The sequence below is a fragment of the Larimichthys crocea genome, chromosome V (assembly GCF_000972845.2).
Source record: "Larimichthys crocea isolate SSNF chromosome V, L_crocea_2.0, whole genome shotgun sequence".
NCBI lineage: Eukaryota > Metazoa > Chordata > Actinopteri > Sciaenidae > Larimichthys > Larimichthys crocea.
In genome coordinates this window covers 1,065,491-1,082,644 of record NC_040015.1, presented here as the reverse complement: position 1 = coordinate 1,082,644, position 17,154 = coordinate 1,065,491, and the positions used below count along the sequence as shown (strand labels likewise).

The 17,154-nt window shown below is 39.3% G+C and overlaps 1 protein-coding gene across 2 annotated transcripts in view; it reads right to left on the bottom strand.

Annotated features, from left to right (window-relative positions):
• Window positions 1-17,154, bottom strand: part of prkd1 (protein kinase D1) — a 50,676-nt gene that overhangs the window by 21,914 nt on the left and 11,608 nt on the right. The window contains exons 2-5 of one of the 2 annotated variants that reach the window (XM_019263208.2): window positions 16,404-16,542; window positions 1,890-2,021; window positions 1,625-1,794; window positions 348-371 (exon numbers count right to left, since the gene is read on the bottom strand). In XM_019263208.2, the coding sequence (XP_019118753.1) occupies window positions 348-371; window positions 1,625-1,794; window positions 1,890-2,021; window positions 16,404-16,542 (465 nt within the window). The remainder of the gene's footprint in view (window positions 1-347; window positions 372-1,624; window positions 1,795-1,889; window positions 2,022-16,403; window positions 16,543-17,154) is intronic. The other variant, XM_019263210.2, reaches the window with a different exon arrangement.

Here is a 17,154-nt window from a genome sequence, read left to right as displayed (position 1 = left end):
GTTTACAAAAGTAAAATGAAACTTTTCCTAGCTGTTAAAACAAATGTTACCAAATAAATAAATAAATAAATGAATAAACCAAAATCTTAAATCACTATGTTAAAAAATAAGGGTATTATCTCTTTAGTTTTCTTTTTTGGACCTTCAGAAATGACTGTCAAGATTGTCAAGCATCTGATGTATTCACAGTTACTGTATGTTAAAAACAATAATAACAGATCAGGGAGCAATGCAGTAAACGAACACTGAACATTAAATCAATTAATTAGAATCAATTAGAATGTGGTTTTAATGCACTTCATCAGAGCAACTTCCTTATTATTAAGGGTAAAAATGATGCATTTTACCTCCATGCTGGGGCTGACTGGAGACTGGAGAGCAAATGAAAGAAAGATAGTTAGTTTGTTAGTTAGTTAGAGTCAGGCTTAAATGATTTAATAAAAGAAAATAAATTGATTGGATCTTTTCTTTTATTGATAATTTCTTGTCTTAACCATTAAAATACACTGACTGCCTTTGGTGTCTCAAAATCAGTTTAGACTTCCTCAAGTCTAAAAAAGATGTTTTAGTTGTTTGTTTGACCCAAATGAAGTCAAACCTGGCATCAAGCTACAGTACATCCAGCAGTGATAATGAGGGAGTGTTGACTCAAATGCAATTGACCATTCAGTAAACTCGTCCCACAAACAACAATCTTGATTTCTGCACATCAAGAGCAACAGATTCTTTCCTATCCTAAATTTGAAACTATAATTCTGTAGGAACCTTTTTTAGTATAACTTCTGGACATGCAGAGTTCCACGGTCCAGTTGGCTAGAATAAGCATGTATCTTCCGGTTAGACTGTCATAATGTTGTGATGATGTTGTTTGGGTATGTCTAGACACGCAAAAAAAGACTTTCTTAGGTCTAGGAAAAGATCGTAACTAACCATGATGTTACATTATGTAAGTTACAGTCTGTACATTGGGCCTACGTAACTAGAAAGAAGTCAATGTTGACTTTTGGTTTCACACAGGACATGGACAGTGGTCTCCTGGGCTGAAAAGCCTTTGTTTGTTTGACCCATCCATCCACCCAAACCTCTTCCATATGCAGACTTTTCACTCTTTATACAACAGCACCTGACTTCAACAGCACATCAAAACTGCAGACGGGTGCTTCCAGAAATTATGCTACAGGGTGACCTACAACATCACAGTGCGAAGCCACTGAACAAGCTGCAGGGTTACTCTGTTTACAAAGGCCTGGAGATGTGGTTTGTATCCCCTTCAAAAGACCAAATACACAAGAGCAAAAGAGTAAAGGAACAATTAAACACTGTGTTTATCTGCTCTAACATCAGCATGCCTGGCTTGATTACTACCTGCAGTAGTAAATTAATGCAGCTTCACTTCCTTGGCCAAAGTGCTCATCAGTTAGTCTTCATTTTTAAAGACTTTTTTCTTGTAAAAGTGAAACATGTTGTTTGAAAATACAAGAAACCATCTAACCTTTGTGTTAATTGGATGATATGTTCTTCTGAGGTAGGTCAGAACATAGTAAATGAGAGATTGTAGATTTTCTTCTATAATATGAGGACTAACTAGGATGTATATGATGAGCCTGAGCCCCAGTCTACTGACCAGTAAAGCATCGTCGGTGTAGTGGGGTGGTGATGGCTCAGCAGAGAGGGGGCGCCCCATGTTTACCAGTCCCCCCGTCAGGGAGACGTTTGACGAGCGGCGCCTCCTCACTCCACTGCAGTTATTGGGGATCTTAAAGGCACAACGCTTGTGATAGTTCAGACCACAGCCTGGACACAAACAGAGACAACATATATAAACCAATATACAGCAGTTTGTCTCATGGGGCTTTAAAAGCAGAAACACTACTTCAGTAAGTTCATACCTTCACATTTGAGTCCCTGTCGTACGAGTCCCCACAGCATTTCTCCACAGTGGTCGCAGAAGGTCGGAGCTCGGTACGAGTGAACAAACAGACAGTGTGGACGGATCTGGAAGTCCTCCACTGTGGCTGAAGCTGCAGAACATCAAAAGACATCAAAATACGAGTGAATTCAACAACGTTTATCTGAATGCCTTCTAAAGTCAAATAATTTACCTGTGTTCTGCTGAATAAGTACAGTTCAAATACAATATAAAATACTAAAAAAAAGTCCTAAAAATATGAATCCTCTAAACTTTTGAATGTATTTGTACTATAATGTTGCGGTACTGAAACGTTTCACTTCAAACATCACAATTTTTACATGACAACTGAAACTCCAAGGTCAGGGGATCGGAATTGAAAATGAAAATGTTAGCATTAAACATAAGCACTAAAACAGCTGAAAAATCTATCTTTGAACTTCCTCAAATGAGACGAAGTGTCACTTTAAATGTAAGCATGACACGAAAGCAGCAAAATGAGTTAAAATATAAGAAAATGTAACAATGTAAATGTAAGAAGATGAGGACTAACATGAAATGTAAGCATTAAAGAACTTGAAGAAAATGAGAATTGAAGGGATTTTCCTAAAAGAGATTCAGTTAAACTGTAAGCAAAGAGTGTTGGCACTGATGTGAGTGAAATGTCAGATGATGTGTAACAGCTGAAAGGAGTTGAAGTATGAATTCTAGTTCTGAAGTATGAGGGTATAAAAGGTTTTAGAAAGGTGTAAGATGTCAGCGTGCAGCAGTGTAAGCACTGAAAGGAGTTGAAGTGTATGTTTAAATGAAAGTTCTGAGAGGACATGAAGTGTCACTTGAAATGTCAGCATGAAATGTAAGCAATAAAGGAAGTGAAGAGAAAGTGCTAAAAGGAGATGACATGTCAGTTGAAAGTCTAAGCATGAATTGAAAGCAGTGAAATAAGTTGAAATCTCAGATTAAGGGCTAGAAGAAGTTGAGATGTAAGTTGATGTGTCCTGAAAGGAACTGAAGTATGAGCTGACATGTAAGAGTAACCACTGAGATTTCAGTTTATGGGTAATAGCTGAAAGGAGTTGAAGTGTGAGGTAAGGTGAAAGTTCTGAGAGGATATGAAATGTCAGATAAAACGTACAACTGAGGTGTAAGCTGTGAAAGGAGATGAAGTGTCAGCTGAAGTGAAAATGTTCTTCAGTTATTCTATATAGTTTTTTGTACTCCCTTGTAAAAATCAAACTTGATGGCACTTAATTAAATTAGGGTAAGCGTAAGGACTGAAAGCAATTGAAGTATCATTTGACATACCAGCCCTAAAAGGAAAACGAATTGGTCAATTAAGTATCAAAAACACGAGAGAAATAGAGACGTCTTTCACATGATGCCTCATTGAGAAACAAAATATTCTGTTTTGAGATTCATGTCACTAAAATCAATGTTCTTTTATAGGTGATGAGCGCCTCAAGACTTTTGCAACATTAAACATTAAAACCGAAAGACAAGAGAATCAACACGATTCCAGCAGAACAACAGTGAAGTGTTTCACACTTTCAAGGAGAGCTAAAAAAGCAGTCACAGACTCTGTGGTACTAAGTCTCATCCTGAAGTGATTTTTCTTTTCTACGTTTTCCAAAATGTTTTTAAATCGGCTTGGAGACGAGCAGCTGCTGATCTGGGGTGACTGGGCCGGCAGCCATAATAGCCATCTGAGCCTAAACATCCTACAGCTGTTTTCACAAAAACCCTGTTGGGCACCCTGGCAGCACCGAGACCTCCTGCTGGCAAAACCACAACACCGAAGAGGGAATCAACCGGCCTGCGTGAGCAGCTTAAAAAAAGTTTAGAAATCTTTGTGTTAGAGCCATATTGAGGTTGCACTCTTCTTATTGGCTAAGACGTGTAATGTGATATGTGCGTATTTTGTTTTTGGTTGGAAAAGATGGAGGCGAAGAGAGCACACTAGTTTTTGACCGTGCTCGTGATTATTATTTTGGATTACTGCAATTTTATTGTTTGTCATACGATTTTCAATAAATCACAAAAAAGAAAACTGTGGAGTTTTTTTTGGACAAAGACATGCGTCAACTACATCCTCATGCTCCATAGCTTTAGAGTGTGTTTAAAAGTAAAAAGCGACGAAACCACACTAACACTTTGTAACAATAATAATAATAAAAAAGATTATTAAACATGAACATAAGAAGGTTCTTCAAAGCACCAAAAGTGCTGCAATGGTGACTTTTTGCAGTCAGTTCCCCAAAAAACAGCAAAAAAGGATAAAAAGGTTCTTCAGAGCATGTTTCCTTAGAGTGAGCAATAAAAACAAACCTGTGAAAACATTTCAAACTGATTAAAAATCATAAAACACTGCATATTCTGAACTTTTGAAATCTCTTTGTACTATGAAATTGAGGCACTCATTTATTTGTACCTACAAGACACTTCACCATACGCTTCAACTCCTTTCAGTGCTTCCACGCCAACTGAAATTCAAAGTTGTAAGTGAACATGAAGTGTCAAGATGTTAACACAAAACATAAACACTAAAGAAGATGGAGGATCTATCCTAGAAGATTAAGCATCAGTTGCAAATGTAAGCAAGTCGAAACACAACAATAGAAACAAACCAGAGAATCTAAACTGATGAAAGTCCAGTCACATTTTTTATTTTTTGCTCAGGATTTGCTGGATTTTAAGTAGATGACACAATTACAAATGTCAATGTGATTTTCAGTAATATTTACATTTAGCTGACTTACAGGGTGCAATTTGGGGTTTGATATCTTGCACACTGACACTTCAACATGTAGACTGGAGAAGCCGGAGATAGAACCACCGATCAGCTGATTAGTCGACGACCCGTTCTACCTCCTGAGCCACAGCCACCCCATAATAGTTCCTGCAAACTGCTGTTAAAAACTGAATATGATCAGCTGATAATAAACCTGATCAGCCACCGCCAGTAATCAATACACAACCAATTTTTTCTTTATGAAATATGACATTTGAACAATTCATTACGTGTCCGTAAAAAACACATCACTCTACAAACACGAGATAAAGGACGTCATATGTCGACAGTATGACTGTCAATTCAGCATCAATATAATCCATAAAGATAAACTGTGTTTCTGTACAAACTTTACAGTTTAGAGTTCATTGCCTCAACAACTGAACAACTCTCTACCAGTGTTATTTTAGTGTTAGACAAGCATTATTTTAGTAATAGATGACCATAGGAATGAGGTGAACTGTTTCAAACATGAAGATTTCTCATTGGTTGGTGGATCAGACACACGCTGAATTAAACACAGACTCTAAACACTGTTAATTCCCCATCTGTCATGTGTGTGACTGGATTTTAGAAGTTTTTTCGGCCTAGCCTGCGGCCTCGTGCCTACAACCAAATCAATGTAAAGTGCAGGGAGAGGCAGAAAACCGAGGCCTTATTTAAAACCTCTACCTATAGTTAAAATGTCATAGTTATAAGGAACAGAAAATTGACATACAGGGAATATTATAACTACATAAAGTAATAACGAACTGATAATTAAAAAAAAATGTCTAAGATATGATATCGCTTTAGTATAACATTTGGCGAATTTACAATTAGGCCAAAATAATTAAAAATTTGTTGTGGAGAGTGTTTCATAAAGTTTATAAAGTTTCTCCAAACTCAACGACTCACAAAATTTTTAAGGGAGTTTGGGGACTTTCTCCACAGGCACAGACATATCCTATTTTTGTTACTATTAATTGTATGTGTAAAATTCGACATGTTCACGTCAGTTGGTGTACTTGGTCAGACCAGACGCAAGATGCTTCTTAATACTGGCTGTAAACAGGCAGTGTGGCTCGTTGGTGTGTTTTTAATAGTTTTTGGAGCTCTATGGCACAGAGGAAGGCTTTGATACAAACACAGAACTTGTTAGTAGATACATTCACTGTTGGATTGAGTCTCAACATGAGATTTGTTGGCAGGAAGAAAAATATAGAATATAACCCGAGTTATAGCCAGAGATGGAGAGAGAGAGGACGGGAGGGAGATAAACAGAGACAGAGAGTAATGAATGGGTTGTTAGCGGGTATTTTGTAAATGTTTTGGAGGTATGAGAGGCTCTTAGTGGGCGCAGATGGACCGAGTGTTTGTTTGGTTGGCCAGCAGGCTTGGCAAGGCATGATGGGTAGTTTGGGATATCGTTTTCGCTCCTTTTCTCTCTCTCTCTCTCTTTCTCTCTCTCTCTCTCTCTCTCTCTCTCTCTCTCTCTCTGTGGATGTATTTCTGAATCTCTCTCGCCTTTTCGTTTTCTTTCTCTCTCACACACACACACACACACACACACACACACACACACACTCGCCCTGTGCTGTGGTCCTCCAGCAGAATACGGCTCTGATTAGACATTCTGCTGCAGGAAATTACCTCCATTTATTCAAATTATTGTTTATGCCTTTTGTTTGGAGGGCCAACATACGTTTGGAAGTCTGAACAAGCTCCCAAACTGTTATTATATGCTTCAGAAAATGACTTGTGTGTGTGTGTGTGTGTGTGTGTGTGAGCATGTGTGTGTGTGTGTGTGAGGGTTTCCTAGGTAGTCCTTGTCTGAATATAAATGCCTGTGTTTATGTGTGTATTCTCTGTGGTGGAATTAGGAGCGTTAAGGAGCGCTCGCTGCTGGCTTGTTAACGCACAACCAGAAAACAAACACTGCGGGTGGAGAAACTGTGAACCAGCAGTAGAGGAACAGCTGGGTGTGGTGTACTAATAATTATATTTGTGTTTTATCTGATTAGCTCAATAACTATAACTTGAATTATGACACATAAACATTCAGAGGTGGGATGAAAAGCTCAGAGGTCTGATTTCACTCTTAATTTATTATTTATTTGTTTTAATGAATCTCTGACTAACACTGTAGTTTCATAATAAAGCTGACCAACCCCAGAACATTTTACTGTTAAGTGTTGAGTTGTTCATGTTTGTTTGAAGTGTGGATGCACAGGGTACTGATCCACAGATAGTGTAACTATGGCAACACTGGTCAGCAGGTGTCACGGGCTGTTGCCACAGTGACACTCATCAGCAGGTGTCAATCACAGTAGCTATGGGAACACTAGTCAGAAGGTGTCACTGACTGTTGCCATGGTGGCACTTGTCAGCAGGTGTCAGAGACTGTTGCTATGGAAACACCATTGGTCAGCAGATGTTACTCAGCTGTATTTCTTAAAGGGAGTTTGGTGTCATATTTTTCCCGGACAGCGCAGGGAGCTTTAGTTTAATTCAAACTGATATTATGTTTATTTTTGAATGTTCTGTCAACGCTACAGAAACATTAGGTAACTGTTAAGTATGATAAGGTTGTCTGATGTTGACTGCTGTTAGTTATTGGTTTGATTAATGGTTGTTTATTGATTACTGATGTGGCTGATCAGGTTTAAAATCAGTTTATCGTATTCAGTTTCTAACAGCAGTATGCAGAAAATGGTTAATCCTTGTGAGTGTTCATCTTTGTTACAATCTTAGATATATGATGAACATTAATGTAGTGTTATTAATATTAGAACAGCTATAAAGTGGAGTGATAGAATAACTGTAAAATATCCATTAAGGTATAATATGTAAAATTGAATTCCAAACAGTCGCCCCCCTTCCCCTAACGATGCTCACACAGGGTGCCATGTTGATGCCTCTGAACCTTCACTAGCGCGAAAGGTAACGTAATCATAACTAGCTAAACTCTGATACTCTACCTGTTGTGTTCTGGCTTTGTTTATTTCATGAATCAGCTTCTAAATCAGAGTCTGACTCACAATTTACGCTGTAAAATAGTGACACGAAGAAGTTTAGTTTGGTTTGTAATGAGAGAGAGAGAGCACTGCTCAAGATACATTAAATCAGAGTGAGGGAGATTGTTTCATAGTGGTTTCGTCCAACATACAAAAACACAGAGAAAGGGCTGGCTCAATTCGTGGCAGCGCCAGCTAGTAGTGGCACTTCCCCACTGACCTGCTGAGGCAGCACGGCGCACCCAGCAGGTGGTCACACCCAGGCAGATCTGACTACATATATTACCTGTCATAGCGACACTTGTCCCGTATCCTGTTACCTGTGTATTTTCCTCTGGATTTCGCTCAGGAAACGAGAGCAGTCTAACGTTACATGCACTGACATTAGAAAACACACATGAAAATGATGAGAGACCCTAAAGTGATTATGTATGTAAGTACACAATGTATAATCACGTTACTGTGCACTAAGTCACCTAACGTTACTGTAATTACTGTATTTGTTTTTATTTTATAAAACGTGACGTTGTCAGTGTTGCATTAGACTCGCTGGCAGTAGCATTTCCATCAAATGATTTCTGCATTACTTTGGTTTTAGGCTTTCTTAATGAATCTCTCAACTGCTGCCGCTGTGACAGCCATCAAATACCACTCAAACTGAGCTCTATCAAGACAGAGTTTGTGCACTATGAAACTATAAAACTCTCCCAAGCTGCTGTAACCTTGCTTGTTTTGTTGTTGTTGTTGTTTTTGTGTATACCTGACCTCTACACCTGTTTCTGTCTCTCAGGTCTGGTAGAGTCCAACTCTCTTGCTTGCTTCCATCGTTGTCCATCGCTGTGTTTGACACAGATTTGTTTCATACCTGGCAACCTCGGATATCGAACACGGAACCAATTGATCAGAATTCCAAAGGCCAAAACATAAACAAAGAGAGCGGCTGGGCGGTAAATTTCAAAATAAGATAATTTTGGCTGTCAACGAGCAAGTATTAAGAACGATGATATAGCATATTAATTTTATGATTTTAATACAGTGAATATCATACATTCACTATAATACATATTGTACCTGTATTATATTAAAGTTTGGGTTTAATTACCTTGAATGACATACTTTGGCGTCCATGTTTGTTTGATTTTCAGCAACTTCCACATTATTAATTATTATTATTCAAAAAACACATGAAGTTAGGGTTAGACTGTGTATGTTTGTATTTGTCTTCGTTTGCTTTGTTTTGTACTTTTGGTTTTTATTAAACTTCCTTTACTGCTTTTAATTTGCCTGCTACTGAAATTTGATGTTTGTCTTCATAACAAACTTTAATGAAAGCAATAAATCATAGGAACAGAGCAGTAGAGTATTGTGCCATCATCCTCAGTCCCATCATCCTCAGGGTTTATTGTGGATTCTAAACAACTTTAATCAACATGTGAGCCGATTAAAAAACAGCAGGAAACAACAGTTTGTCAACTAGCTCCATGGATAAAATTGCAGCCAATAAAACCTGTTTGCGTGAGTGTTTTGGGAATTATAAGGATGTTTTTTTGTTTTTTTTGAGGTTGTTTGTGACCAATCAGCTCGCTTGGCTAGAGCTGCCTGTTACACCGTACAAAGTCAGTTTCCTGTTTGTTTCCTCCACACTTCAAGCTGTCGCTGCGACTGGCAGAAAGCTGTTAACCAAAGTGTTTTTAGTGTCAGCATCCTAACAGAGGAGGAGGAGGAGAAAGGAGGAGAAGACAAGGTAGAAGAGGTGAAGGAGGTGGAAGATGGGGGAGATGAAGAGAAAGGGGGATGAAAGGATTAATGGAAAGACGGTGAGGAGAAGAAGAGGAAAAGGAGTAGGTTAGGGAGAAAGATGGGGAATCGACTGTCTGATTGTACTCATTATCATATAAAGGAAAAGGACATCAGTCTTGTTTCTTTAAGCTAATCACAATCACCTTGACTCATGCTAACCCCAGGCTGCAGTGATGGTGCCCTTGTAAAATACTGTTGGGGTGACTTATTTTAATAATTTACACCACAACTTCTTTCAGTTCTTGTATTGAACTTCAAATGACTCTTCAACTCCTATCAGGGCTTGACCTAAAACTTTTACACACTTCAACATCGACTGACTTTCATTTGCCACTGCTTGATTATATGTACCAGTTTCTTCTAAAGTTAAAGTCCTTCAAATGGTACTTCTACTACTTTCAGTTTTGTACTCAAAGTGACTTTTCAACTCTTTTCATTGCTTATTTGTTGAGTTTCTTTCATTAATTTTAGTGCTCATATCCTGCTATAGTGCTTCTATTTGAAACAGCACCTTAGCTCCTTTCAGTCCTGTATTCAATTGTTAACTGTCAACAAACCTTAAACATTTCAGTGCTTCTGTTTTAACCACCACTTCAACTATTTTCAGTGGTTGCACTTTAACTATGTAAACAAAACTACCTAAAATACCCAAACTTCTCTTAGCTCTTGTACTGTACATCAAATGACTCTTCCATTCCTATCAGTGCTTGTTCACTTCTGAACTAACACTACAATGCTACCCAACCTTCATTTGCCACTACTTGAATTACATATTGAACTGCTTCTCTTCAAGTTCTTTCAGCTCTTGAATTTGAAATGGCACTTCTATTGCATTCAGTTTTGTACTTTAAATGACTCTCAACTCTTAACTGTTTTCATTGCTTGTCTTAAGTTTCTTCCATCTTATTCAGTGTTTGAAACAATTGAACTCCTGTCCTGTCCTGTCTCCCGGTGTTCACTGTTAACATTTCAATGTATGTCAGTGCGTTAGATTCAAGCACCGCTTCAACTGCTGTTAGTAGTTGCATTTTAACTAACTGAACTAACTCAATGCTTCAAGCTGAGTATTTCAAATATCAAATATTTCTATTAGTGCTTGGACCTCATCTTCCAACGTTACCTGTTTCTTTCATTTCACTTCCCTTTTCCATTGATTCAATGACATCTTTCATTGCTTCTGCTTCAAATGACTCTTCAACTACATTCAGGTTTGCATTTTAAGTGACTCTTTAATTCTTTTCATTGCCTTGTTCGACACCTGCACCTCAACCGTTTTAACTGCTTAAAACTGTCTCCCACTTAAATGTCTTTCATGGCCTGTCTTTCATTAAACCACCACTTCCACTTCAACTGCTTTGACTTTTTCTTCAAATGATTCTTGCTTGAAGTGCTTTGTTCTTTAAGTCCTTTCAGTACTTCAGCTCTTTCCATTGTTTGTTTGCTGAGTTTCTTCCATTTATTTCAGTTCTTAAACTTAATCTGCCGCTTTAGTGCTTCTATTTAAAATGACACCTTAACTCCTTTCAGTCTTGATTTCATATGGCTCTCCATATCTTCATATGAAAAAAACATAAACTATTTTAAATTTCTTTCAGTGTTTCTGTTTCATTCACCGCTTGAACTGCTTTTAGTGGTTGCACTTTAACTAAACAAAAACCTGTTGGAATAAACCATTAAATAAAGGAATACAGTAGAAATACATATGGAAGCACATTTATTAAGACAAACACACAAATGCAGACAAGCATTATGCAAATGTATACACACACACACACACACACACACACACTGTACTGCATGGTGACAGAGAGGCAGCAAATTGGGAAGCGGCAGCTGTCAGACCGTTAGTGTAGTGTAGCGTGAACACCTGAGTCCTGAGCTGGACGGCAGCCAGACAGACGAAGTGACACCAAACTGAGACTGAAGATCTTTATTTGACACATCTGGATTGTTTAAGGTGTTTCTCAGACTGACAAAGCCAATTAATGCCTGCAGGAGGGTTTCTGTGGTTCTGCTTAGTGGTGAAAAAGGTTTTAATTAAGTTTTTTTTCTTTATTTATTATTGGGTATTTATTCTATTTTATTGTTGTCAAAGTTTATCATGCTCATTATACTTATTAATATTATAATTAATATTACTTTTCTTAGGAGTAGTATTAATATCACTTAGAACAGCCCTGTTAGGTAGAATTTGCAACAGCAAATACATCAGAATGTTTTTTATGACCATGAACAAGGAAATGTTGTTGATTAATATATGTGGAAAGTTAAAAAAAAAAAAAAGATACTGATTGATACCGATCACGATGCCTCGGTTGCATCAGAAGAATCACCTACCTTACCTAACTCAATGTGTTACTCAACTCCTGATACCAGGTTGTGGTCATCTCACGACTAGATTACTGTAATGCCCTCCTGACGGGCCTCCCAGCCTGCACAGTGAAACCTCTTCAGATGATCTAGATCAGTGTTTCTCAATCCTGGTCCTCGGGGACCACGGAACGACTGCGGCGTCCGGCAGCCCTCCACAACACATACGCTGGCGGAGATGCACCTAAGCACAACGGATTAAGTGTGAGTATGGCAGACAGTGGAGTAAGCTGTCGTTCTGGAGCGGAGCTGTTCTGCAGCCGTTCCGCATGCTGTATATTTTAGGGGTCAGATTTTTCCTCCTCCAACACACCTGATTCAAATCGCTCGTCATCAAGCTCTACAGCGATAACGAGCCACTCATTTGAATCAGGTGTGGTGGAGGCAGTAGTCGAGCTGTAAAATGAAACCAGGGGGGATGGTGAAATTTTTCATTTATGCGCCATATTTTCCTGCGGGGGGTCTGGGGGTCCTCCCCCAGAAAACTTTGTATTTCTTAGATGCAATTTCCTGCATTCTAGTCAATTTTAGGGTGACTTGCTAGACATGGCAAATCCTAAATCCCACCTGATTCATAGCTTGCATTCTCAGTTGCATGGCCTGCACAAGACAATACTATTTATCGGAAAGAAACAATAACCACTTAACTATGGACATCTAGAGATTATTATGTAAACCAGGGGTTCTTTCAAAGTGTGGGATAGTCGGCTTCCCCTAAAGGCCCACTCACACCGGAGGCGTTACAACCGCGTTACGGCTGCGCCGCGGTCACCGTAGCAGATAGCTGCCAGTCTAGTCAATGAGAGCACTCACACAGGGCACGCCTCAGCAGCGGCTCTCCGCGCCACGGCGCAAGCATTCCGTAGCATTTCTATTTTTGCCATGAGCTGCTGCTAAACCTCGTAAATTTAAACAGAGCACTGCACACCAGACAAGAAATCCGACACAGAATCAACATAATAAACTTCCGCCCCCTTTCAAAATAAAACACAATACACAGTTCATGTCGCTTATCACAACTTCACATCAACGTTACGTCATGACCCGTGGCACCAGGTGATCAAAGATCGATCAAAGGGTCTCAGCATGGACGATGAGAGACTAATTGTTGAAGTGGAACAACACACAATAATTTATGACACAACATATGCTTTTTATAATCTCCTCCACGTCGGAGAAGCAAAGTCAGCTGTTTGTTGTTGTTGTTGTTTTCTTTATACACAGTTTATCGTGGGGTCTCGTGTACGTCCAGGATTGTCTTGTGATCTCGCGTGAATACGGCTGGCTTGCTCCGCTGCCGGTGTGAGTTGACGCCGGGCAAAGGATGCAGCTAAACCGCGGCTGCTGTAACGCCTCCTGTGTGAGTCCCGTGTCAGAGAACTCAAAAGCAGCAAATGCCCCCCCCAACACACACAATTATTATTATTACTTTTATTACTGTTATTGATGTTGCTTTGAATGTTCCATGAAGGCTTGGAGAAAAAGGTTTTAACAATAAATGTCATTCACATCTTTTTTTAAACATATTTGTAAAAACATTTTAAATATCTTTATTTGTGAATGTGCGCAAATGTTTTTTTTTAAACACAATCTTTGTGTGTATTTTTAACATCTTTTTAAAACACATTAACATCTTTGTGTGTTTTTATTCATTTAAATACATTTTTGTTAAAAAACATCTTCACTTTTCAACTTCACACAATTTAACTTTTCAGCTGATTTTTTAAACACATGTTCATCATCCGACGTTTGCAGGCCAAGTAGTAACAAAAGTTATCTCGCCTTATTAGCAGGACCCAAGCCTGGTTCCGTCTCTGCCAGACTAATAATGAAAATGTCTTCACCAGTGTGGCAGAAGATAACAACAGTTATTAACATCAGTTGTTTGCAAAAGTTGTTCAGGAGGATTCAGAGAGGAGGAAAGAAGACTTTGAGTTTTAATACGACGCGATGTTTGAAACAAGCGGTATTAAAGAACATGAAGCAGCTGCGGCAGCAGCTAGCGGTGCTGCTAAGGCTAAAACAACACAGTGTTTGATGATTGTCACCTGTCACCTGTCGACCAATCAGAGTCAGGAGAATCGATTAGTACCGCCCACGTTCACCTTTGACCCACCAATGGTCCAACGATCCAGAATGAAGTAAACCCAAAGGTAGTATATCACACCAAGAGGTCACACTTCACTTTCAAAGCCTCTTTGTCTTTATGTAACAACCAGGAGCTTTGGGACTGATTCAAACTAAAGCAGAGACATAGCAGGAGACATTAGCAGCGTTTCTTCGCACTCAAATTGAACTTCTGACCACAAGACAACAAAGATGAGACATATTCTATTGTTTTGTGGATTTTTTTTTTTTTGCTACTCGTTGGGGGCTGGCTCGCCGAGTTTTCATCGCACAGTGATGAGACACATATCTTAAGATATATTTTTAGTTTTCCCACGCCGCGCCTCCCCTGAAGTCCTCTGGCGCCCCCCAAGGGAGGCGCTGCGCACCTCACACTTTGAAAACCACTGTCATAGGTAATAGGCTGATTATCATATAGCCCCCCTAAATCTTGAATAGTAATTCTATTTCCAGTGTTAAATAGAAGTAATTTCCACATGCATTGATAAAATGCCACGAGGGATGGAAGAAGGGATGACCATTTTAGAAGAGTGATGATTTTGACCATTTTTTCCGCCAGGGGGGACGCCATCCCTCCCCATGCCCCCTCAACTCGAGTACTGGGTGGAGGAGGAAACATCTAAAACATGCAGGGCAGTGGTCCCCGAGGACCAGGATTGAGAAACACTGATCTAGAACACAGCTGCGCACTTGGTCTACAACCAATTCAAAAGGTCACATGTTACCCTACTGCTCATCAAGCTCCACTGGCTCCCTGTAGCGGCCCACATTAAATTCAAATCGCTAATGGTCGCCTATAAAGTTGTCTCTGGTACTGCACCCACCTACTTAAACACCCTTGTACAGGCATATGTTACCTCATGACCGCTGCACTCCTCCAATGAACGACGCCTGGCTCTGCTACTCGTACGCTCAGGGCTGTCCAAACCTTTCTCGTCTGTTGTTCTCTGTTGGTGGAAGGTCCTATCAGTCCCTCTCTACCTTCAAAAAACTCCTGGAGACCTCCAGTTCTTCAGAGAGTGCCTCCTCTCCAACACTACCAACAAGTGAACATGATGAATCTATTCCCCTCTACAACTGTCACTTGATGCTATGTCTAAGTACCTATTGTTGTTATTATTGCAAAACATCTTTGTCACACTTTACCTTGATTGTTTCCTTTATTTGTAAGTTGCCTTGGATAAAAGTTTCAGCTAAATGACTAAATGTAAATGTTTATTGACATATTTATTTTCTATGTTTTATATTTCTGCCAAATTACACAATACACTTAAACTAAATTAAAAAATCTTTATGTCAGTCTCATCACTTCTTAACCCCTGTGTTGGTGAGCTGATACACGTATTGTCCTTGTACTTACGGTGTACAATGACAATAAAGATTCATCTAAACTTATCTAATGTAATGTCTATATTCTAAAAGAGTTTGTTTATTTTCATGTTCAGTTGGTCGCTGATTTGCATTAAAAGCTTCATTCAGGCGAGATTTATGTCTCTCTGTGGGTGGGGTGATTTTAATAAAACCTCCGCTGGTCAGAGACGGATTAATCCTGTAGTGTATGTGGGTCATTTCAATAAATAATAACTGACTGAAGGCTGAACTGGCCCTGTATTTTAAAGTGGATCTGTCAGTGTTTCACTTCTTAATCTTGCCAGTTCAGTGTGAAATGAAAATTGAATAGATGCTAACATGCTAACACCAACATACTGGAACCATAATGAAGACAGAAACAAAGGTCATTAAATGTGCTGTTGTGATGTCAACTACAGGTTGGTAATACTTCACTTTTTTCAACTCATTTTTTAATCTTTTTTTGAAATTTTACATCCAATCAAACACTTTCTCTCTTCTGACGGAGTGTAGTGCTTCCTGTTTGATACAGTCTATGAGCAATCGTCAATCAATATCCACGACAAGTCCCTTTCTGTTTTCACAGGAAACATGTAAAGATGAGGGAGAAAACGGATCTCTTCTTCCTGTTTCATGTAGTGGTGTGTCGGTCGTGAACGTATCGTTCAATTTGAACTAATCTTCTATATGATTCAGGAGTAATGAGTAGTCTCAGTGAGTGATTCGTTCATTTTCATGCAGTACGTTCTCTCACCACAAGGCAGCTGCATGGCTGACGAGCAGTATGTGCAGCAGTACGCTCATACGGATCGGTCTTTCGTTCATTTGTCACATTTACATTGGCCACAAGAGGGCTACAACGCTGCACTAGTGAATGAACGAAATGAAGGAAATGAACGAAAGGACTCATAAAAAGATTAGTTCATTTTACCGTCCGAGAGTAAGTGATCCGAGTCATTTAAACACTAGTTTCATGGAGACTTTAAACCTGCTGATACCTTAACGATGACACTTGCATGTTTTTTTTTGTTTGACATGTTGATGACCATCCATCCCATCTTACCTGACAGTACGGCCTCCACCAGGTCCCCCTCCTGGATCTGAGAGGCCGAGCGCAGCAGCTGCAGCACGTTTTCTGATGTCTGGTCATGACGAAACAGCAGGATCTTCTCGTACATCCCATAGAAAACACACTCCGGTATCTGAAACAGAGAATAGACACGTTGACCAACCACAGACTGATGCGTTAAGTTTTTTTTTAAGTAACTGTCAGCACAAAAAGTTCCACAGCTGGACTGTGACTGCTCTGTGGCCAAACAACACACAATCACTTCAAATTAATTAAACTCCAGACTGCAATAATCAAATCATATTAATCAAATAACAATAAACATCAGCGTGGTTTTATTTCATTATATTCACAACCTTTTGTTTTGTTTAAGTCGTCTCATAAATATTCATATAAATGTCACCTCGGTCGCAGCAGGATTAAGGTGAGATGAGGCATGGATTCACACAAATTTTGGCAAAAGATGACAACACTTTTGAACGCGTTGATCAGACAGGTGTGTACCTGAAGCTGATCAGCTCCCGAGCTCTACGACTGCGGAAACAAGACTTTAAAACACATCTGTGGGATAGTTATCTGAAGTTAAATTAGTCAGATTCAGTCCTCAGTATAAGAGTACACACACACACGCATGCACACACACTCAGTGGAGTGAAACCACAGGATGTTAAAGGTGCAGTTTGCTACCATGTTGAGGAATCGATGATGTCGCTGAAATGAGCAACACAAGCGCAGAGCACCGCTG